General features: G+C 39.4%; 2 protein-coding genes across 2 annotated transcripts; one reads left to right on the forward strand and one right to left on the reverse strand.

The window, feature by feature from the left end:
* Window positions 1-1,114: 1,114 nt before the first annotated feature.
* LOC139720434 (kelch-like protein 24) lies at window positions 1,115-3,620 on the reverse strand. The gene has a single exon (XM_071631794.1). It carries the CDS (start codon window positions 3,570-3,572, stop codon window positions 1,830-1,832), a length of 1,743 nt encoding a protein of 580 aa, XP_071487895.1. The 5' UTR covers window positions 3,573-3,620; the 3' UTR covers window positions 1,115-1,829.
* Window positions 3,621-8,178: 4,558 nt separating this feature from the next.
* Window positions 8,179-12,204, forward strand: LOC139720435 (uncharacterized). The gene is made up of 4 exons (XM_071631795.1): window positions 8,179-8,403; window positions 10,092-10,279; window positions 11,523-11,612; window positions 12,111-12,204. The coding sequence occupies exons 1-4, from the start codon at window positions 8,179-8,181 to the stop codon at window positions 12,202-12,204; spliced, it is 597 nt and encodes a 198-aa protein (XP_071487896.1).
* The last annotated feature ends 10,775 nt before the right edge of the window (window positions 12,205-22,979 follow it).

Here is a 22,979-nt window from a genome sequence, read left to right on the forward strand (position 1 = left end):
CTGTTGAGGATGAGTCCCGGAGTATACTTGGCAGGTGCCTATGAAAAAAGGCGTGTTGTGGCAAAATCAGCCCGTCCTCAACGGGTTAAAGAGCGTGTCAGAGAGCAGTGTAAGATGATCCTGTGCTTCTTTAATTGTGTGCTGCATAGATGAGGTCTTCGAATTCGGATGATGGACATTTTATTCCTTCAGCTAATTTTTTTCATTTGTAAAATTATGCTCTGAAGCATGCTTTCCCACTGTACTCACATCTAAGACATGTCCTGCAATTTGAATTGCAGCCTTAATTTTACTCCTATTATGGGTATGCTCTCAATTATTCCACGCATTCATTCATCCACATTTTTACGAGTCTGCGCAAAACTTTACAATGAAAACAGAGCTGATGAGGTTTAAGGAACCTGATGCTTGACAAAGGTATGTAATGATTGTCACACCACATATTTACAAGAGCTTCCTATAAATTTTTTCTAAATCTATGCACAAAAAAAGAAAAGAAAATAAACAAGATTTAAATTTTGCACACTGCCCCTACTTTTAAATAATGTTAGTACTTAATGCAACTTCTAAATACTCTCCTGAATAAAAATATCTATGAAAAGAATGTCATTCATCTACAAGAAGCAAGGTGTTTGTTTTTTTCTTCAGCTGTTTGGTCTTTTTGTAATGCATGCATGGTTACCCTATGGCCAGCTTAGATCCCTGTACAGCATACCAGTAGTGGTAAATATCCCTTGGATTCATAATACCACATTTTACATATGTAAAACTTGTACAATTAATGTATGTAAAATTCACTAGTACCACATATTAATAGGCTCCTAGCACATATCACAAAACATCACATGAAAGGCAATTGAACTAAACATACAATGTATGCTTGTACATGTATGTTTGTTGTACGCTTGTGCACTGTAGCATGAGACATATACATGTACTATAATAGCTCACTTCCACACACTCTAGACAGCTAGACTTTCCTGGCAATTGAATACACTGTTTTATGCTGTAAGAGTGGTGTTATCATTTCATTTATGTGATTCACCCTGCTAGCATAATACAGTGTCATACACTGTATTCTGTCACATAAACCTTGAATTGTAGCTCTCCCTTTACACCAATACCCTGTGCAGATTAAAATCAACTAAAGTTTAAACAAATATGTGAAAAGGTAAAGATCATGTCATCAAGTAATTAAAGGAAAACCCCTCAAATCAAGTCATGCTAGAATGCTGGCAACTATCAATTCCCCCTTTTATTTTGAGGGAGGGCCAAAAGGCAGACACTTGATGCAAAACAAAACAAGGAAAATTCTGCATTATGACAAATGTGCGGAGAACAAGATGTGGGGAGATATTATCTAGACTGTGCATGTAAAACACTATTGAATGCACTCTGGGAGTCACAGATGATAATAAAATCACCAAGATCCTCCATAAATATCTCCCAGGAATAAGTACACAATACAGCATCCACAACTCTCATTTCTTTTGTACACTGGAATATATGGCAGCAGCTTGGGTGCCAGAGAAATTCAAAAATACCCATGCACACTTGTACTGTATGACAGAATACCTTGGTAAATGCTACATGGAGCTCCAGTGCATGGCTGAATACAGTGGCATCCTAAATTCTCATTTCTCTACCAAGGCAAATAGCAGCAGCACCATCAAATCACTTGTCACACACAGTAAAATGGTGCATTCAAGTCACATAAATTTCAAGAGAAGTCAAGCAAAGTTGTGCGTACATATTGTCATTTCAAGAAGACTACGAGTTCACATAATTCTATCTAGAAGTAGTTTACTTCTGACAATGCCTAAAAAAGGTCAGTCATTATCAAATGGTGGTCCTAGATACAACTTACACGCCAGACCACAGTTGTGAGCTCGGAGTGCCTTCGGCATGGGGGACCCAGTTGTCCATTCATTGGTGGATGGATCGTAGATCTCGGTTGAAGAAAGCGATTGGTAGTTATCCATCCCACCTGACACAACAACCTTACCTTGCACCGATGAAGCTGCAAAGAGATGTCTCTCTGTGTTACACATAGGCACAGGCTGAAGAATCGCATTGTGCTCCACATCATACACCTTGATGCCTTGCCTGCCGAAGCCACTCATCAGGTAGATCTTGTTCCCGTGCGCTACAGCAGGGAAGTGGCAGCTCGGGATGGAGATGCGAGTCAGTATGCGCCAGCTGTTGAGAGTCGTGTTGTAGCACTGGATGTGCTCATAGGCCATGTGCATTTCTGTGCTTCCCCCAACCACGTAGACCTTTTCCTTGATGGACACCACAGCAGGATCTGCAACTGCCTGTTGCAGAGAAGTGACAACTGTCCATTTGTCCTGTGACCTGACATATTGCTCCACTGCCCAGTCCATGCCATTTTCATTTTCTCCTCCTATGACATACATCTTTCCGGCTTTTGTGGTAGTGGCACCATGCAGCTGCCGAGCGCCATTCAAATCTGCTCCCTTGGTCCATGTGTTAGTACTCGGGTCTAAGATCCAGCAAGCACTTGTAATTGTTCGATTAACCTTCCCTCCAGTCACATAGATCTTGTCCTCTAACACTGATACAGCAAAATTGCTGATGCTATGAGGGAGCTGGGCAAGATTAGCCCACTTATCTGAATCAGGCGAATAGTACACAACGTCTCTTATGCTAGAGTAGTTCTTGCCATAACCACTCACCACCACCATCACCTCCGCATAGGTTGACGGACGAGGCATAGGGCTGAGGCCTTCAAGGTTTGACTTACACTGGTACTGCTGCTGCATGGATATGGCTGCAAGGATGTGCTTTGCACTTTTGCTGTGGTCCCCGATGATGGGATTGGACAGGTGGCTAAGGAGGACGTTGGGCTTGATGTACACGAGGCGGACATTCCCTAGCACCTGGTGAAACTGCTCAGCTCTGTCATGGCTAAAAGCACACCAGGCCATGCATGCTTTCAAGATGACCTCTTCCTTCTCCACATTCAGGTCGTCAGAGGAGACATAGTCTACCAATTCCTCTGTGGAAAGCCTGAGGAAATCCTCCTGCTCACTGACAGTCACAAAGTTCTCCTTGCAATACCTGGAGGCAGCATCCAGTAGATCTTGGCAGGAATAAGTCTCGGCCAGATGTTTGATGCCCAGACACGTGGAAGGATTCAGGTGCCGCTTGAGGAATTTGCAGCATGCATCCACAATGCTCTGGTACTGAAGATGGCAGGCTGCCTCCAACAGCTCCTGAGCGTTTGATGTGTTGATTGTCAACTGGGATGTGTAGGAAAACTCAATAATCTTGTCCACCACCGCAGCACCCATGCCCTCCAGGGTCACAACCCCTTTGACTTTTTCCAGGAAGTCGTTGCTGAACATTGCATAAAAGTAGGGGCTGCTACATGCAAGGATGGCTCGATGGCAGGTGAAGTTACTGTTCTCCACTTGGACGGTAATGTCAGTCATGCTGCCTGTCTTCCGCATGTCATTCAAGAGGCCAAAGACCTTTGCAGGATGTTTTGCCTCATAGAAAACATACTCCTGCTGACTAGCACAACTTGCACTATGAACTATGGCAGCCATGATTGTCTTTGTTCCTCGGGTGCATAGAGTCCTAGCTGCCTATGCTGAGCTGTGATGCACTGTCATCTGGCACCTGTAGATGAAGTACAGTACAGTAAACTCAATTAACACACACACACACAAAAAAAAAAGACAAGTGAAGCTGTATATCTATTATAAATCATTCAGGGTGGTCCACAACATGAAATTTGAGCATGTTGCAAGCTCTGAATGTGAGAATATCATGGAGGGAAGGGGGGGGGGGGGGGGCTTGTCCTTGCGGCCAGGGTCGGTCTAAGGTATACATACTCTCTGGTGCTATCTAAGCTGTACCTTGACATGGGATTATTTTATTCTCATTTGCCTTGGAGAAATATTATTCGACACATTGTGCAATTATTTTGCAGAATAAAACCTTTCCTCTCTTGTGAATGAGGGACATACCAATTTTTGGCATTGAGAAAAAGTTTATGAGGAAGAAGAAAAAAGCAAACAACAACAACAACAACAATTCACTAAAATCTTGGATTATTCACCTTACATGACAAAATCAATTAACAAAGCAATAAATTTCTCTTCATCATCAACATTAGTACACCCCATCTGGTTAGCCCATGTATTAGGGAGTTTGACAGTATCCAAAAAGGAAAAAAAAATCATATTGCACACAGGGGATACCGACAGTACTTAATTCGATTATGCCAACCACAGATTGCTTACACAAGAGCACTTTTATAGATGAAAGAAATTTCCCCACACTGTAAGACAATGGAAGAAGCAATACATACCAAGTAGCAACTCAAACAAGGTATGGATGCATTCATTTGCATGTATCTCGGAATTGAGGACAGGTGGGGTGAGAGCCAAGAAAGGTATGAAGGCAGACTGTGTGTGTATGAAAGTTATGAAAGGAACTAACTGTTGGCACTTTGCTGCCTGTGTTGTGTGCTAAACATCTGGGGACAGGGAGGCAATATTTGGTGACTTAATTCCCATTGCGCTGCTTACTGTACACCCAATGTTTTGAATCATGTTTTGTGCACAAATTTTCTAAATGGTTTAATGTATCTCAAGTTTTGCATATACATTTGTATGTGTTTTTCACATGTTTGATTACATCTTATTTTGAGTCTATTTTTCTCTGTTCATATTCAACACAAAGCAATGTCTTGAATATGAACAGAGAAAATGGATTGTGTGGGTTGGCCTTTGTGGAAGGGACCAAGTTTTTGCACAGGTGGCCATGTTGCAGGTTTTGAACTATGAAATTTACCGTACCTAGAATTTTCCCTGAAGGCCACACCTTGCTTTTATAGTGATGAAAGTACATCACTGTAAATAGTATGGTGGGAGAGAAGGAGAGTCCAATGGGACTCATTTATAAACCAAGTTTAGATAATTGTCTTTTGAAGCATAGGAGTGTGGGGGCATCAATAGCCATCTGTGGTTAGTTTGTTCCGGCCACTGACAACTCTCTGGCTATAAGTTCTTCCTTTTAGAATGTCAAGGCAGTTTCTTGTATTGGTTAGCTTTGTGAATGACCTCCTCTTCTATCAATTCTGGCATTCTCGAAGTAGTTCTCTGGTTTGCATATATCAAATTGTTTCATTATCCTGCAAGTTTGAAGGAAGCCTTGTCTCTCTCTTCTTTTCTCCAGAGTAGTTACAAGTTTCAGTTCTGCTAGTCACTATGGCAGATGTTGAATGTTTGGGAGGAGTTTTGTGGCTCTTGCCTCTAGTTTGAACTTTTTCCAACACCTTTTTAAAAGGAAAGAGGAAACCCTAAACACAAACCTGCAGTCATGCAGGTTGGCCTGTTTTATTTGACCACATTCATTGACAGATCTCATCCATTCCAGTGAGACTTAGAAAAAGTGCAACTTGTCATTGTTGTCTTTAAAGTTAAATGTGCTCAGTCATGCCTGCCATTTATCAGCGCAAGCAGGTACTGATGGAAAGGACAATAGTTCTCCTTTCCTTACAATCAACATTGCAATCTCCATACCGTAGTTGATAATTATGAAACAAAAGCCCTCTAAAGTTGGATTACTCTTTTTTTTTTCTTATATTATGCACTGTAGGCCTAGAGCAAGCCACCCATTTCGTCCATAACAGTAAACACCATCCAAAATTTGAATTTTGGACGGCATTATGATCAGATTATGGGCGGCTTGGTCTTGATCTTTATGATAATGTTACAGCTTTGGTTGGACCACATGCACATACGCATTTAAACTCTGGAGTCTTAGGCCAGGTGATTTTTTCTTTTAGAACCAGTATCCATGGCGACGAATGGCCAGCAATAATCACACTTTGCTTAGCAGGACTAGGAGGTATGTTTACTCATAGATTATTTACCGGATATCAAAGGCAGTGCATACAACCACATGCGCGTGTCTTAAATTACCATCTAGCCACAGCCATAGCCATGGCCCGAGTCACGGGATATACAGTCTGTAGCCACACTTGTATCCATACACACAAAGAAGATCGATATTGCATACAGAGAAACCCATAATGGCCACATCAACACACAATGTAAAAACAACTGCAAAGCAATGAAGCACAAATAACCTCATTACAAGACAACCAGGCCCTAGATGTCTGGGACCCCCGTTTACAGTGCAGGGCTGGGCCGAGCCGCGGCCGAGCGCGGCCTCAATTGCGGTACTCAGCCCCGCAGTTTTGTCCATTTACAGTGCCGGGCTCAGCCCGGGCTTTTAATTCAAACCTTTCAATATTTTGTCGTAACAAATGACTATCATTGGGAGCGCGCCGATTGCAATTTGGTATAGTCTGGTTTCCAGACCCTTTGCCAACTGGACCCTGCGACGAAACCGCCACCTTTACAAAGACCAAAACCACCTTAAATTATACTAGTTTTCAGCGTTGAGGGCGTCAATATCCTGAATAGTGAAATAGTACGGGCAGAGGGTCTAGAAGCCAGACTAAATTTGGTACTGCATCAGGCCCAGTTTGCAGTTACATCACATCACGCATCCAGCACATACAGACAGCGCGCAAGCTGTGAGATTTTGAGATTGCGCACGCATCCTCCGGTGCGTGCACAAGCTCGCTCTCAAAATCTCACAGCTTGCGCGCCGTCTGTAGACTCTATGTGCTGGATGCGTGATGTGATGTATTTGAAACGTCGCGTCGCGGGATTCCAGAAAACAAACTGGAGTACCCACCTACTCTATCAGTGTGGAATAGTAATTTGGAATATATGAACAAGATCAGGTTAGTACTGATGTTATTTTTCTCATTACGAATTTTTGTAAAAAGATGTAAGACTTCACTCTTCGGCTTCACGAGGCTGATACGTGCGCAGAGAGGTGAGAGCCGCAGAAAAAAGCACCGAAAATATTTAGTCAGATCAGGCCGCTAGATGCGGCAGTCTTGCATTGTGCGAACACGCTGGCGCCCGTGTTTTGATGGGTCGCTCTGCATCGGTTGATTAAAACTTGTTTTTTGAAGAAAAAAAACAGAATTTTTTCTTCTTTTCATCATGGATAGTGGACATGTGTGTGTAACAAAAAATCACCGTGCAAAGTTGTAACAATGTATACGTCAGATGTGAGATGAATAAAAAGTGAAGGGGGGGGGGGGTTCTTGAGGCCCCCCGGGATCGGGAGGAGGCCTCATGCCTCATGAGGCGGGGCAGTGCTCGTACGCGGAGGCAGTCCTCGTGAGCGGGTTTCCCAGACTGATATCGCCCCGCGGCCCCAAGGGCCTGTCATGGCCATGATGGGTACCCTGGCCATCCCATGCTCATGAGCATGCCCCACCCTCACTCCCCCCCCCCCCCCCCCCCCCGAGCGAATTTCCCGGACTTGCCTACTGTACTATTATTAACTTAAATCATTCCATGCTTTAATTGTCGGCACAATTGCCGAATTGTCTTAGTGAGTCTTACCCGCTAAAACATGTCTTGCTTGGTCGATTGGTGAGAAAACGAGCCGCCCGCTCAACTGCTCAAGCCTCAAATTCACTGCCGGGCACGGCTAAAACTCACTCTGCTCTGTCTTCACGTTAGACGTCGCGTTTTATATGTTCAAAAGCTCCGCTCCCGAGCTCTAGGTCGACCTGCGATCTGTTCAGATACTGCATACCGTGGTACTCTTTCAGCACTTTTGGTTTGCGCTGAAAAGCTTTTCAACTGAAAACGCAGGTACACATACATGACATTCGTGTCGATGGTACACGACGTCGTTGGAGTTGTGTGTATCGACAACAATGGTGGTGCAGCAGGCAGGCGAACAACAGAGTGCATGCACACCACACTCACCTGCAAATGTCAACATCATTGCATGCATGGCGAGGTCAACAGTAGTGCTCGCTTACCATGCGCCACACGCAAGTTGAATGGGAAATCACGTGACCAGCTGTAGAATCTAGTCAAGACGCGTACGTAAAATAAAACTCTTCTACTTACTATTTATAGGTAATGTAGCCTGTAATTTTCGTAAATCAAAATAATAACAATGTAAAATAAGTGTTATTAATTGCTTTCATTTCAAATGATTTCATTTTTATGTTTTTTTTTACGTGTGACATGGGTATACATAATTTATATCTTTAAACGTCTTGATTCACGGATCTCCATTGCCTAGTTCATCGTAAACAATATGGCTGAATTTTCGACGCTTTTCGAAGACGGCGTCCGAGCAAGAAATGTCTTCGTGCCCGATAGGCAAGAAGAACATGATGATCAGTACGAGGAGGAAGAAGAGGAGAAATATGCATTCACCGATGAATCTGGACCAGAGGAGGACACGTCCCTTCCATTTAAGGGGAAGGTTTATCTCGCTCGTCGCAAGAAACCCGATACCTGGCTCACAACGATAATTGAGGTAGTTATAGACAAGCCAGGAGGCCAACTACTAGTATTAACCCGTATAAAACGTAACCCCCCCCCCCCCCAGGCTGTCCACTGGCACTGCACTGTACTTAAAGTGTTACGTGTAAACCATTTTTACTAACGTTAGTAGTAAATGGAGCTACACATGTGATGTAGCGTTAGTTGGGTATCCAAAACATCGACACCAAAATGTTTGACACTTAACTCACTGTTGACACTGACAGTGTTTTGCCTGAAACTTGACTCACATGTTCAGAAAAATTTTTTGGTAGAGGGTCTACTCTGAATTCACAAGTCAGTGTGCATTAAAAATGCGATTTGTGGTACACGCTCGCTCCAAGAATCACAAGATAACTGCCACATTAGCGTAAACTGCTACGAATGTGACGTGTGGGTTGTTATTTTGACATAGTCTACTCAGTTGCGCCGTACTTTTGAAACCAACACCCTTTACCTTCGATTGACAGTACCCAGAGCTACCAAGTCTCTCACGCATTCTGCGTGAGACTCAAGCATTTAGGGTCTGTCTCACAATCTCACGCATGGCACCCATTTTTCTCACGCATCTGGTGAAGTCTGCAATTTGGGCCAAAAATAAGGAGCATAGCTCAAAGGATTGAAGTGATAGTTGCAATTGAAGGTATATTTCCCTTTTGCCTTTCAAAATTAGTAAAAAATAGTCACTAAAGTATGCACCAGATTGCATCATTAAGAGCTAATAATTTAAAAAAGCTCCCTACCATTGGAGGGGGACACCCTCCTCGTTCGCGTGCGCATGCGCGCGAGCGCCGAGATGCCGAGTCATAAAAATCTCACTCATAAAAGTTTTTTGAACTTGGCATCTCTGCAGTACCGATACGTGTGAAATGCACGTAATACCTTTCCAATGTGCATTTGTAATCTACGGTATCATTGTTTTGCTGTTGATCTTTTTTTATTGTCGAGCTGAATTATGAGCTGAAGTTAGAAGCCTAAAATAATATAGCCTCCAAAAACCCAGGATTGCCAAGAATTCCATAGAATTTCCTGTCTTTCTTAAGTACACATTCCCGTTTGTCATGGTAAGTTTTGACTTGTTACTAACTTCACAAAGGGAAGACTCAAGTGCTCTTTTGTTGTGCGAGAAATGTGAATGTTGAATTTTCTGTAGGCCTATATCATTCATAACTTTTTCTAGATGTTCAAAGTTTGAAGGGATTGTCTAATTTTCTTCAACTTTCAGTTTCACTGATGTGTTCAACTTATTGCTGCATTCACTCAATCCACATTCATTGTAAATGTCAGTATTTTGGTATGATTAATTAATAACGTGCTGAGCGGCTCAAAAACATATTCGCGGATTGTTGAATTCACGCTGCACAATTGTCAATCCATTCACAATGTGCAGAGAAAAATGTGAAGATATTTTCACAGGTTTTAGAATTCTTGCTAGCCAGAAGTACCAGTAATGCCAATTACACAAAAATTAATATACCGCTAAAATGTCCACAATTACAGTGTATGAAGGTGAACTTGTCCTTTTACTGGCATGTCTCATGGTGTACTGTAGTCACTCAAATACACAGGTAAAGTTTAGGCAGTTGAACAGAGCAATGTAAATAACCCAAGAGCTTAATATGTTTCACTCCTCGGTGCATCCAGAGTTTGCTTATATTATTCAAATGTTTACATGCCTTTCAGATCTTGGTGGTTATTTTTGTGGCATGGTTCATCTACTTCTCCTACTACCACATGGACAAGCTGCAGTTCCATGTCACCCACTTCTATGCTCACCTTGGCCAGCCTCATGCAGCCCACATGGTGGGCCAGAGGTACCTGTGGGGAGAAGGAACCCACACTGATGAGGACAAAGCCATGGAGTGGTTCAGGTGATTAGTGTGACTGAAGTGTGCATGCCTATTGCTGGTAAAGTACTTTATCTTGCTGCGCTGTGCTCTGTGCAGTGAATGGGGGGGGGGGGGGGGAACCAGGATGATTAAACTCTGGGACAAAAAAAAAATGGGATGATTAAACTCTGCAGCAGCCACAATGAAGGGATTATCAGATTAAGCTGAGGTCTTCCACATTCATTAAGCACATTCTATTCATCAGTGATTCCATCTCTGCACACAGTAGCACTGTCCTTTCAAACGTCAGAGTTGAAAGTGAGAAAGTGAGGGTGTGTGAAGGGTTTTTAAGAAATGAAAGGAGATCTGTAAGACCTACCTAATTAAATCAAACTGGAAAAAAAAAAATGCTCTAGAAACACTGCAAAGAAAAAAAAAACAATCTCTGATTTGTTACTTGATCCCAAATTTTAGAATTATGTAGAAGATTTTTTCTTTCAGAAAATCTATTAAAAAAAAAACCCTGAAGACTGACTACTTGGTATGTTGATCCATGTCATCTACTTTGTGTCCTCATGTTGAGTCAAGGCGAGCAACTTCTTGTTTGTTTTGTGATGCACAGTCATATTTGTACTTCTTCTTTTTTTTTGTAAGTAACAAACTGGACATGAAAATTTTTCTAAAACTAAAGAATACTAAATGAAATGCAAACACAGTGCAAAATATCTAAACCGGTACCATATATCACTTTAACAAGCATTGCTACTGCTTCCTGAATGCAGGCTTGTAGATGAGTATGAATTATTCTTCAGGGGTATGCTATTGTCAAAGTAATGGAACTTACCAGAGTTATATTTCTCTTTCATCCTTCCACCCACACTCATATGTCACTCCTTTTTTTTTTTCTTTTTTTAATGACAATGTTAGATGAAAGGCGAGATATCTTTTAGCTACTGATTTCCCAAGTTGTACATTGTCAGTCAACTAGTCAACCAGGTTGCCATTTTTTAGAAGTTCTGAACTGTGAACCACTGTCAAATGTATACATAATGTACAATGTACAATTCAATGCATGCATATTTTAATTTCACTGGATTAGTAATGTAGTTCATTCCCTTTGACATTATACTCAAAGTAAACTCAGCAGAGCAAAAAGAAACACAACACAACGAATGATTATCGTAAGTTTAGGGATAATTTGGCTGCTTCACTAGGATGGTTCAATATTCCAGCTTACTCCTTTAGTCTTATGTCAAGTCATTCTTTTTTTTTGCTTCATGTATAGATATGCTGCTGACAGAGGGCATGCTCATGCGTCTCATAATCTTGCGATTGGTCATCTCCATGGGTACAAGACTGATGTCAAGGATAAGGAGTAAGTGCGACAAGTGTTGTCCACATGATTGATGTAAAGCTTGCATTTGATTTTCTCTGTCTGTCCTCTGTGAAGTCAATATTATAGTTGCATGCTTAGGTTTTCATGTTATTTCCATGTTAGAGTTAGATGAACAAAGTTACAGGCTTAGATGTCATATTGTCATGTCATTTGCCTTGCAGTCATTTAAATCTTTGTACATGTATGTATATTACACATTTTGTCTGTCTCTCCACTTTTTGTTTTTGCATACATGATTGATTTATCCATGTACTTCATACAGTGCAGGATTGTATTTCTTCCATATCCTTCCCCCCAAAGAGTGACATTTTCATTTTTATTGTTCTTTACTCATAAATTGTTTAGCCTGTTGGTATGATGGCACAGCCATGGGTGTAATATAGAAGAGATTTAATGCTGCAGTGCTAATTAGGTGTCTGCCTGTTTTTCCGTAACATACATTGTACATGACTGTGTACTCACTCTGTCTCCCTCCAGTGAAGCCCGCACTCTGCTGAAATATGCAGCCGACAACGGTGTGCACGAGGCGCATGATGCACTCCACCGGCTCTGCCCCCACGGCCAGTGTTAGCTGCATGCAGACTCCTGAGCAGCCATCAAAAAATGGAGATCATCCTTCCTCACAGGCAGTTTTTCATGTTATCAGAGCTGAAAAATCTCTCTTCTGTTGGACAAATTCGACACAGCGCATCTTGATAAGTCAATGTTTTTCTCTTTGTAGATACCTGACGTTAACAGTTTGCACAATTTATCTATGCTCTATGAATTTGCTACTCTTCTTTGAGTTGGCAGTTTGTACTTAGTGTAAAGCAATCCACACAATGTGAATTTGCCTACCTTCTAACCGTGTTGTCATGACAGTCAAATATAGCAACGGTAAATTATTGTTCAACTACAGTGTATTAGCAAAACCATTCTCATGATGTACAAATTTGTAGGTATTTTGTGTTTCTTCAGGGATACTGTATGTGTGCTGCTTTTCCATGAGGAAAAGTTTCTCTGCATGGAAATTATGTTTATCCTTCATATACTGCACATATTTTCCTCTGTAACAAGTATTTTTCAGAAAAAGCCATTTGCAAAGTTTTTGAAACTTCGAGGAAATTGTTAAATTCTGCTATTTCACAATTGACAAAAGAGGCATGAATGGATGTACATTTGACAAGTGTGCTATGGGATCCCTCTAGCTGAAATGTTTAACAATTAACAGCACTGAAATAAAAAGTTTTTTCTGCTGAAGAGAAAACAAATTGCATCCATGACATGATGTACTACAGAACCTTGCAGGTGTTAGTGGTTTTGCATTTTTTCCTCTTTTTTTTTTAAGCGTTCCATGATGGCATAGAAAAATAATTTTAAGACGATCATAAAGATTGTGTTAACAATAACCTTATTTAATATAGCCTTGTCCTGTGAGTACAAGAGGAGTTTATCTGTATAGAGTATGTGTTGTGTATTCTTATTACATCAAATGTCTTTCAGATAATAGACACCTTGATTGGAAATGTATTACATTCCAGTTCCCTGTACGGATCAAATGTACTTTAAGTGTGCAAGTCAATATTTGTGTACTCTTTGATGTGAATATCCTTTTTAATACAAGTGACATACATTGTATGTTTACATTTTCAGCGATATTATGTAGAGATGATATGCTTAGCCAGGAAGTTAATTTGTAATTTGCGACTTGAAAAAGAGTTCTACTAAAAACAGTTCTACTAGAAAAAAATACAACATATAAAACAAACGAACAAACAAAAACCATGAATAAAACTTACTGCATAATGTACATGTATTACTTTACCTCGCAAGTCATAGTGTGGCACTAAACCACCTGACAACCACATTATTTGTTTATTTAGATGTCCATGAATGGCCAAAATGCTTTCTTTGAAGTGATTTTAGCATCATAGCAGTGTATGACATAAGTTTAGACAATACATGATGCCATAGGGTATGATTTTCCTTTAATCGTTGGTGTGTTAAGTAGCAATGTGCCTTTTGACAACAGAACTGTACATCAGTTTGTTTTGAGTTTGTGCAATAAAGTTTTTGCCAGGTTCTAGTGAATAGCATTTAAAGTCGTCTGCCTTTAGTGGGTCCATCATTTCTAGTGTGCACATCACCGTTTTAGTGATTGTACACTGTATTTTCAGTTACACACGTGTACAGTGCGTTGGATGAAAATGATAAGGGTGTTAATTTGCCACTCAAGCCAGAGTGTTTGAGACAACTTAACGCCCTTCTCATTCTATTTGTACATGTACTTACATACATTGTACATAACAGTACAGGGACAATTAAGTGCTGCAAAGAGATTTTACAATAGTATTTAAGTGTAATCAGTTTGAATGCTTTACTCATGAAAATAAGATTGCCAGTTCTCAGTTCATTGTATAGTATACTGATATTTGGATATAAGATTATTATCAGTAAAAGTGACAGATAAAAAAAAATCAAATAAATACATAAATGCATTAAAGGAAATGCACTGTAATGCACTGTGAACATTGAAAACAGTGCATGTTATATAGCTATATATTAGTATGCGTGTGTGTGTGTGTGTGTGTGTGTGTGGTAGTATTCCAAGTGAATCCAATAGCTGATACTGTAGAGCTACAGTGTAATTTTGTTTCTTGTTCATTAGTTTCCAACTGTGGAAACTTCAGTGATTGTATTTGCATATTTTATAGATACCTGTTGAAAAAGGGCCCTTTGTACCATAACAGCTTACCTTCAATCTTGTGATCTGCATGATTGTCGGTGTGCGGTGAGCAGCCAAAGGAAAAGCTCCTTCAAAAGAAAAATGCATTTCCAGCCTTCAACGTCAGCCTTTTTCACACTCTAGCAAAGACAACCTTGGAGTTGGAATGAGCGCACGTGTGGTATAGACTCATTCAACCCCTTCAGCAAAGGCGTACGGTGGTCTACTACCCTCAGTTTAGCGTGTTCTCCTCTCACTACAACTCGGTAGCCTTTGACAGCCCCCAAATATTGCACCTAATGTGAAACTCCTCCGAAACTTAGCAACTAAAAAACATCTTCAATGTACAGTGTTATCACATACAGTAGAATGCTTCACGGCTGACTGGACTCCCTGTGGAGCTCAGATGTTCGTGCATATCTGGCTACCCACCAAGCATAACGCTTTCAAAAGAGTAAACAGATTTAATTGAAAGGATTACTGATGTCCCTTCGAGGAGTCGAGGTGATAGTGAATTTGAAACCTAATGGAAAGGACAACATTGTGTGCAATAGACCGTTTCTTTCACCACAAAGCTAGGAGACCAGCCCCACCCATAGCAAGTGCTGATGAATGGATTCCAGCTTACGTAACTTGATTGGAGAGAAAAGAATTAAAAGCCAAGAGTCTATTGAACTTCAACAGGAGATTAACTTTGAATGAATCACAATGCCCTTTCAACTTCTACTTCCATACGGTGGTTCTCGTCAAAGCCTGTTCAGCAACTGGTTTGTGGTGTGTTTCTGACAGTGGATGCAATTTCTGCTTTGTGCTCTTTCGAGTGTACAATATAACTTGATACACACTTACGCGCACAGCACTATGCAAAGACGTCAATTTCTGCATGGTCATATTTCTTAGGACTATTCTTTCGTATTTCTGACAAATGAAGTTTCATGGTAGCATCCAGAGAAATTGACCGAAAGATCGGTCTGTATTTTGTCGGGGATATGTTCCGCGGAGACTGTGTCTTGCTTCACAGAATCCCTTAAATGTCAAAAAAGAAAATGATATGACGGATTTTCTGTCTACCAGAAAAAAGCACAAATTGAAAATACATGGACCTGTGATCTGAAAAAAAAATCCCAATTCATTTAGTTATACAATCTTACCTTATACTTCAAATTCAAAAACAAAGTTGATGGATGCATCGTTCACGGCTTCAATATCAAGTTGTCCATTTGTCTGCCGTGATCAAGTTAGGTGTTTTGTCAAAGTTATATGTAATTGTATATAAATAAATAAATAAATATATATATATATATATATATATATATATATATATAGTGCGAGAGATAGTTCCCTGGGTCCCAAACGTGCGCGGTGCCTCATTGTCGGATGCATTATACTGAAAGAAATTAGACTGAGGCGGACGTTGCTCTCGATCTTGAGTCTCCCTTTTATTCAGTCAAGCTTTCGGCCAGTCATTAGGCCTTCCTCAGGATCTACCAACAGAATACATTGTAGTTATTATCTGAATAACCTGATGTGTCATAATGATATGTAATGCAATTTCATATTTTACCAATCTTCTGAATTATTTCCTTTATATACACAAATCAATCATTCAATTCAATACAAAAATCCAATCTAGCCTCATTATATCGTCAAAATAACATCATATATCCAAAAATATATATATGTATATGAATAGATTCTTATATCAAACTGTTGAAAATAATCACAATAACCATATTTTCTCATAATTCTAAACATATCAATTACAAACAATCTTATACATATATATTATATTCATAATATGTCTATTTGCATTGCGTATACAGTGTATATGTATACATACACACATACACACACACTCACATACATATGCACACACATACATATTCACATACATACACACACACACACACACACACACACACACACACACAACTCCTCTTAATATTATACTATCTAAATCAACATATCGTATATATCTTTTATATTACCAAATTATAATAACCTTATGATGCAGGACATCACGTCAAATGATACACGTCTTATATGCAGGTAAATACTATATAGAATGTTGTTGTTTGTTATATTTAACAGTTGATATATTTTGGTAGTGGTTAAGGTTATTATAATTCGGTAATATAAAAAATATATACGATATGTTGATTTAGATAGTATGATATTAACAAGAATTGTGTGTGTGTGTGTATGTGAACATATATGTGTGTGCGTATGTATGTTGGTGTGTGTGTATGTATGCATATATACGCAATGCAAATATACATATTATGAACATATATGTATATAATTTTGTTTGTAATTATTATGTTTAGAATTATGAGAAAATATGGTTATTATAGGCCTATCAACAGTTTGATATAAGAATCTCTTCATATATATTTTTGGATATATTATGATGTTATTTTGATGATGAGATGAGGCTAGATTGGATTTTTGTATTGAATTGAATGATTGATTTGTGTATATAAAGGAAATAATTCAGAAGATTGGTAATACAGTGTATATTGAAATTGCATTACATATCACATAAGGGAGGTGAGTCACCTCCCTGCATATCATCATGACACTTCAGGTTATTCAGATAATAACTATTCTGTTGGTAGATCCTGAGGAAAGCCTGATGACTGGCCGAAAGCTTGACTGAATAAAAAGGAGACTCAAGATCGAGAGCAACGTCCGCCTCAGTCTAATTTCTTTCAGTATATATATATATATATATATATATATATATATATATATATATACATGTGTGTGTGTGTGTGTGTGTGTGTGTGTGTGACGTGTGTGTGTGTACTCGCATACTAGGAACATATAGAGACATATATGACAACATTTCAATCACTCATTTAAAAGTAGCAGAAACATATACTGGTATTGGAACAAATGTGGTATCATGGAGTGTCAACTAAAAGTTATTCGCTACATATTGTTGGATCATCGATTTTGTTGTCTTCATTGTTTTGAATCAAGAATCAAAGTATAAGACATGGCTGATGTTGCGATCGTCTGCAAGTTAATGACTGCGGACAGATTGAACATCAGTTTTGGCGAATGTATCAAAATCAGCTGAATCACAATCAAAAGCTGTATTTACCATGTGTGTTTTTGTGTGTGGGTGTTCATTTAAACATTACTGTACAACCCCGCAGAGATACTGAATATAAAACAGTATTAAAAGTATACATCTCATGACTTACCCTTCCCTGTAATAACTGTGTGTTAATGCGCAAACACTGTTGCATTATAATCAGTCAAGACTTGCGCCAGAAAACAAGCGTACATATTTGCTAAAGTACCCATGCAGGTTGTTCTAAGAAATTAGAAATACAAATGTGGGAAAATGAAAACAAGTTAAATTTGTAAATCTGAGACGTGAAGGGGTTTCATTAAATAACTAAATTGTCAGTGTTAAAAGTGACAAATTCTTCATATTGTGCATAATTATTTATCATTACCCTTTTATAATATTTCAGCCCGGAGTACATTTTCAGAGAATCTTCTGCTTCTTCCTTTTACCGTCGTCTTTATATATATCACCGTCATCATCTTCTTTTCAGCATTCCAACAAAACGGGACATTGCTTCTTCTTTTTTTTTTTTTGTCTAATGTACATTTTCAATGGAAGATGAGTCTCTCTGTTCAACTTGATCTTGAACTCCAGCATTGCCTTTTTGTTGCTGATTTATGCTGCCTATATAGAATCCGCTCGATTTAACAGGGAATAGGGAAGGTACATTTACTCATCTCTTCAAAACCGAAGTTTCAACAAAATGATCGATTTAAAGCAAGCAACTGAGAATGGGGCTGATGACATCGTTGGTCATGATCAAGGCCATTTGTTTGTATAGAAGGAAGAAAGCGATTTTGTCAAATATACGAATCTAGGCTACCGATCGATGCATAGTCAACACACTGATAACTAAAAGTTTACAATGTTTAAGAAGAATTCTGTGTGGGGAAATAACTCCAAATGATTTCATACATATCATTATTACAGATAACCATGTGTGTACTTTCCAGAATTCTTTCCTATGTTCAAATGACATAGAATGAAATAAAAAGGACATCAAGAAGTAAGATTGATCACCTTTATAGAAATTTCCTGACAAGTGTTTGTCAGTTCTCAATGAATCTCATTTTATAGGAGGAGCATCCAGTATGCTAAACAATGGAAGTGAACATTTTAAGCACTAGGCCATTACAAATGATTAGTGCTTTTTGCGCATTCACTGAGATACAATTAAAAAACAGAAAGACAGGAACTTTTGCAATCCTAATTGCAATTGAGTAATCCCTGATGTCGGTAAATGCGATTGCTCGACGCAAGAGAATTTTAACGCTTTCTGCGATGATGATAATGAAAACACGATCATACTATAGTTGCGAATTTGCCAAAGGTATTGTTAAATGGCAATAATTGCAGCAGCAATAATGATAGTATATGACAACATAGTATGATAGCAATGCACGCACATACCGACAGAATTTCTCCATGTTCTCGCACTATCTGTGCAAAGTTTCATTGACTGTTTCTCCTGGACGAGGTAAAGTCTTTATAAACGTTACTTCCTTCTGTCACGTGATCAAAAGTTTGTTGTTGTTTTTTTCACGTTCAGGAATTGTTTATGACCAAAGGACCTGAAGTGTTTCTCTTTTTTTTTTACCCTTCAAATTGTCGCAACTTTCTGCATCCGATCACTTTGACACTGTTGCTCTGATTCCATCAATATCATCGAATACGATATTTCCTTTAAGACAAATATGTTCCTCAAACATATTTGTTACCATATTGATGGAAAGTGCAAGCATCATCGTTTCCATGACAACAGCATAACTATATACACGGAATAGAAAATGAAGATCAAAGCCAAACGATGAAAAAAGCCTAGAAAAAGCCAAAATCAAGGAACAGCGCTGCGATGGCAAAGACAACCCTGTCGATTGATATTTTTGTTGAGCAAACTAATCACGTTTCGTACAAATATGATTCTGCCCATTTATTTGCTTCATGCCCTCAATGCAGCATCAAGTCCACAAGAAGTCCTGGGTTGAGCCAATCGACAGCCAACAGCTGCCTGCACTTTCACGTTTGCTTGCTTGCTTGCGGCGGCGAGCGTAATGGAACTGATTTTATCGCGGGAAACTGATTTGAATTAATCCATTACGTCTGTTCTCACATTTCAAAGTTATTCTTCAATCAAGGGACAGTCAGAGAAGAACAAAAAATAAAATCAGCGGGCAGACACAGATGGACAATTGGTTATTATCTAAAGTGTGAACAATTCAACAAATGTTTTGAGCTTACAAATATGTAAATCGAAGGAATATTATCAATTAAACTGTAGAACTGTCTACGCTGAATCAGACGATCTGTTCTGCGGACGATATCTTGATAGTATCCGAGTGATTCGGTGCAAAAGTCTCAGTTTGCCACTTTAAAACATAAAGAAGGAAGCACTGGTTGGCACAGACGCGATGGGAACTCCAACACGTTTCTGTGCCAGGCATGCAGACAACAGAAATATGCTTCTGACATTCTTGTATACAACTGCACATTATTGATTTCAATCGGATGTAATTAGACTTTTGTCCTGCTCGGTTGACGACGTGCTTTATTCCAGCAATTCTTGCGTTGTTCGATTCTACGATACAAAATTCTGCAGAAGGGAAAGAGGAGGAAAACCAGGAGGAGAAAAAAAGAAGGAAGAAATGGGTTGCAAGAAGAACAATGAGACAGAGAGGAAGGAAAAGAAGAAATTAAACGTTGGGCAATGACTCGATAGTTTGCACTATAAAATCTATTTGTCGCGATCACTGAAATTTCGTTCTGAGGATCACATTCTATAAACATTTTGCTGCAGCTGAAGTTTGATTTCGCCATATCACATACGGATGAACGATGGTGCACTGAGGGTCTTTACGCTTTTCGGGATAGCCTAAAGCATCCGCTGGATTTACGATGTGTCAGTTTCAAATCATTTTCCTCCTACTCATTTTGAATGTAGGACTCGTGGTTCAGATGCCTCCCGCTGTACCCCGTAAGTTTTCATTAATTTCCAAAGTGTGTGTGTGTGTGTGTGTTTGTTTGTTTCATTGATTATGGCAGGTGATTTCAGTTATCCACATACGAGAGTCGGTGATAAATAACAAGTTTTACACAAATTCTCGAAATTTTGAGTAGAGAAAAAAAAAAATCTGTGTAAAATGCATGTGGTCATCGGTTATAGGCCTATTGGAGTTTGTATATTGATGGATGCATGATTGTGTGTTTATGTGGGTGTGTAAAACTCTGGAAGTTTGCTTTGTAGTTCAAATTGTAAATTTTAATTTCTTTCTTCCCTTTTCTGGATCAGAACAAAAATGAATATCACGTCGTCAAAATATTTCTTAATGAGTCATCGAGCTTTATTTCATTTCGATCTTATTTCAATGTATGGTTATTTCGTTAATACACGTGGTATTCTTTTTTAAAGAGCTGTTTCACTGAGCAAATTCCATTTTTATCTGTTTGTGAGAATTGGAAGCAACGGCTCTTTATACCTGAATGCTTCTCCTTTATCCGTTATAACGTACTAACATGTTTTTACAACAACTATTAACTACAGCGATGTCATGAATCATTGTTTTCGTGTTGAAAAGTTATCTATATAGGCCTACAGTTTGTGTAGGATGATTAAGACTGATATTCAGGTATACAGATAAATACATAATTTTGCAATCACTCCAAACAAAAGTAGATGGAAATGGTTAAAAAACGTGATGTAATGACAGATGGAAGTCCAATGATATTTTCGATAAGGTTTATTCTTTGTTGTTGTTTATTTTTTGTTTCGTGTTAGCCTGTGTGAGTAGGCCTACATGTTATTTCTTTCTTTTTTTTTACAATATCGACAGCTTGTAAAAGAGCACTATTAGCGGGATTTCTTTACCAAGCAAAAAAGTGTCTCTCCTTTATGCGTTGGTCAATACAGGAGTATGCGGCCAATTCCGTGCACATGATCCCGAGCAATTAGGCGACACCTGTCTGCGAGATCAGTTTGTCATCAAAGAACTCCGGGTGCGATCGACGACGCGGTGCGCCGCGGCCTGCCTCCGCAACCTTTCCTGCCATTCCATAGACGTCTTTGAGGACGTCGGGCAATGTTCGGAGCCAAGATCTCGGGGGAAGCGGTGCCAACTGAATTCTGTCTCTCTATTGACACATCCAGAAGGGGCGGTCTCCAAACCGATTGGATGCTGCCGACACTACGCGCTCTGGACGGAGGAGACGTCCGAAAGAAATTTTCGTCGAGGTCCGGGAAAATCGCCGAGCGCGGGAGCGAGAAAGGGGGCGGGATCAAGTTCAAGCACGGTAGCACCCGACACATCGTCTGTTTCATATCCGTGGGCTCGTGTGAGTGTGACACACTGGAATGGCTATCATACCACCTACCATGGAATCACACGCACCAACAGGGAATTGGCAACGCCCGGGGTAACGCCGTCTACAGAATTACCACCAACCCCAAAGAGAGATGAGACCGATGGTGAGACAGATGATGACAGTAAGGATGATGACAGTAAGGATGATGACAGTGATGACAGTGATGACAGTGATGATAACGATGAAGACGACAACTAAAGGGTAGGGATGGGTCATCCTGTATTACATGTCTAGATGATGTAGGCCTAATACAGGGCGACTCCTATTATAAAGTCTCAAGGACCGGCCAGTTTCTTTCGTTAGAAGAGTTGGTTATAACCGAACTATAAAGTATGTAAAGATTAACTCATACATAATAATTTGAGTAATTTTGAACTTCATTAACCGTGTTCGTTATAACCAGAGTGCGCAGTAGAAGATACGTAACTGTTACCAAGGAGCTTGACTTCTGACGTTCACATTTCCTCTTTTCGTTTAGTGATGTAGTTTCTTCTTTATCTCGGTCTGTAAGCCTCTCGAAATGATTACCATGATATAGCATGTATTACAGAAAATCATCAGTGTGCAGTGAATTCATTTTGTAGAACATTTGCTCATGCCTTATGTGCTTCTTGTATCAAGGCAGTGCCAAACATGAAAAAAAAAAGAGAGATAACTTAGATTTTGGATAACGGCTTCAGTTATGTTTTTCATCATTGTCATCATAACTGGAAATGATGATGGAGATGATAATCACTGTAGTAGTGTATAATCATCACCATCATCATTATTGCCATCATTGTTTCATTTTTTACTTAATATCAATAACAATGTGACAAAGGCATAAAACTGATTACACTTTGATTGAACAGTGTGGTAAAAACATGATTTGTTTGGGAATTGCACTGCCACCATAAAAAAAAAAGATAAAAATTCTCATGAAGACTGAAATCAAAGGGAACAAGATGAAAATATCTCCCCCTAAATAAAAAGAAAACAAAAAGAGAAAGATCATTGGCAAAACTCGTATGCCAACCTGACAATACTTTGACGGACCTTTGGTCATACACTATCAGTAACAAAGGCCATCTTCAAATACAGTTTAGAATAAATGTATGCAGCAATGACATACACGTGAATTCTACCACTTAACCCACACAATCAATGTGACATTGACAAAATTAGGTGAAGGAAATATGCCTCATTTGGCTATTGATCTAATGGC

This window comes from Diadema antillarum, unplaced genomic scaffold (assembly GCF_040938485.1).
Source record: "Diadema antillarum isolate AM-2024a unplaced genomic scaffold, OU_Dant_1.0 scf00000128, whole genome shotgun sequence".
Classification (NCBI taxonomy): Eukaryota; Metazoa; Echinodermata; class Echinoidea; order Diadematoida; family Diadematidae; genus Diadema; species Diadema antillarum.

Excerpts from the sequence above, each read along its gene's own strand:
- LOC139720434 (XM_071631794.1), bottom strand. The coding sequence starts at position 3,572 with ATGGCTGCCATAGTTCATAGTGCAAGTTGTGCTAGTCAGCAGGAGTAT.
- LOC139720435 (XM_071631795.1), top strand. The coding sequence starts at position 8,179 with ATGGCTGAATTTTCGACGCTTTTCGAAGACGGCGTCCGAGCAAGAAAT. Across the intron at positions 8,404-10,091 it reads GGCTCACAACGATAATTGAG|ATCTTGGTGGTTATTTTTGT; the intron begins GTAGTTATAGAC and ends CATGCCTTTCAG. Across the intron at positions 11,613-12,110 it reads ACTGATGTCAAGGATAAGGA|TGAAGCCCGCACTCTGCTGA; the intron begins GTAAGTGCGACA and ends GTCTCCCTCCAG.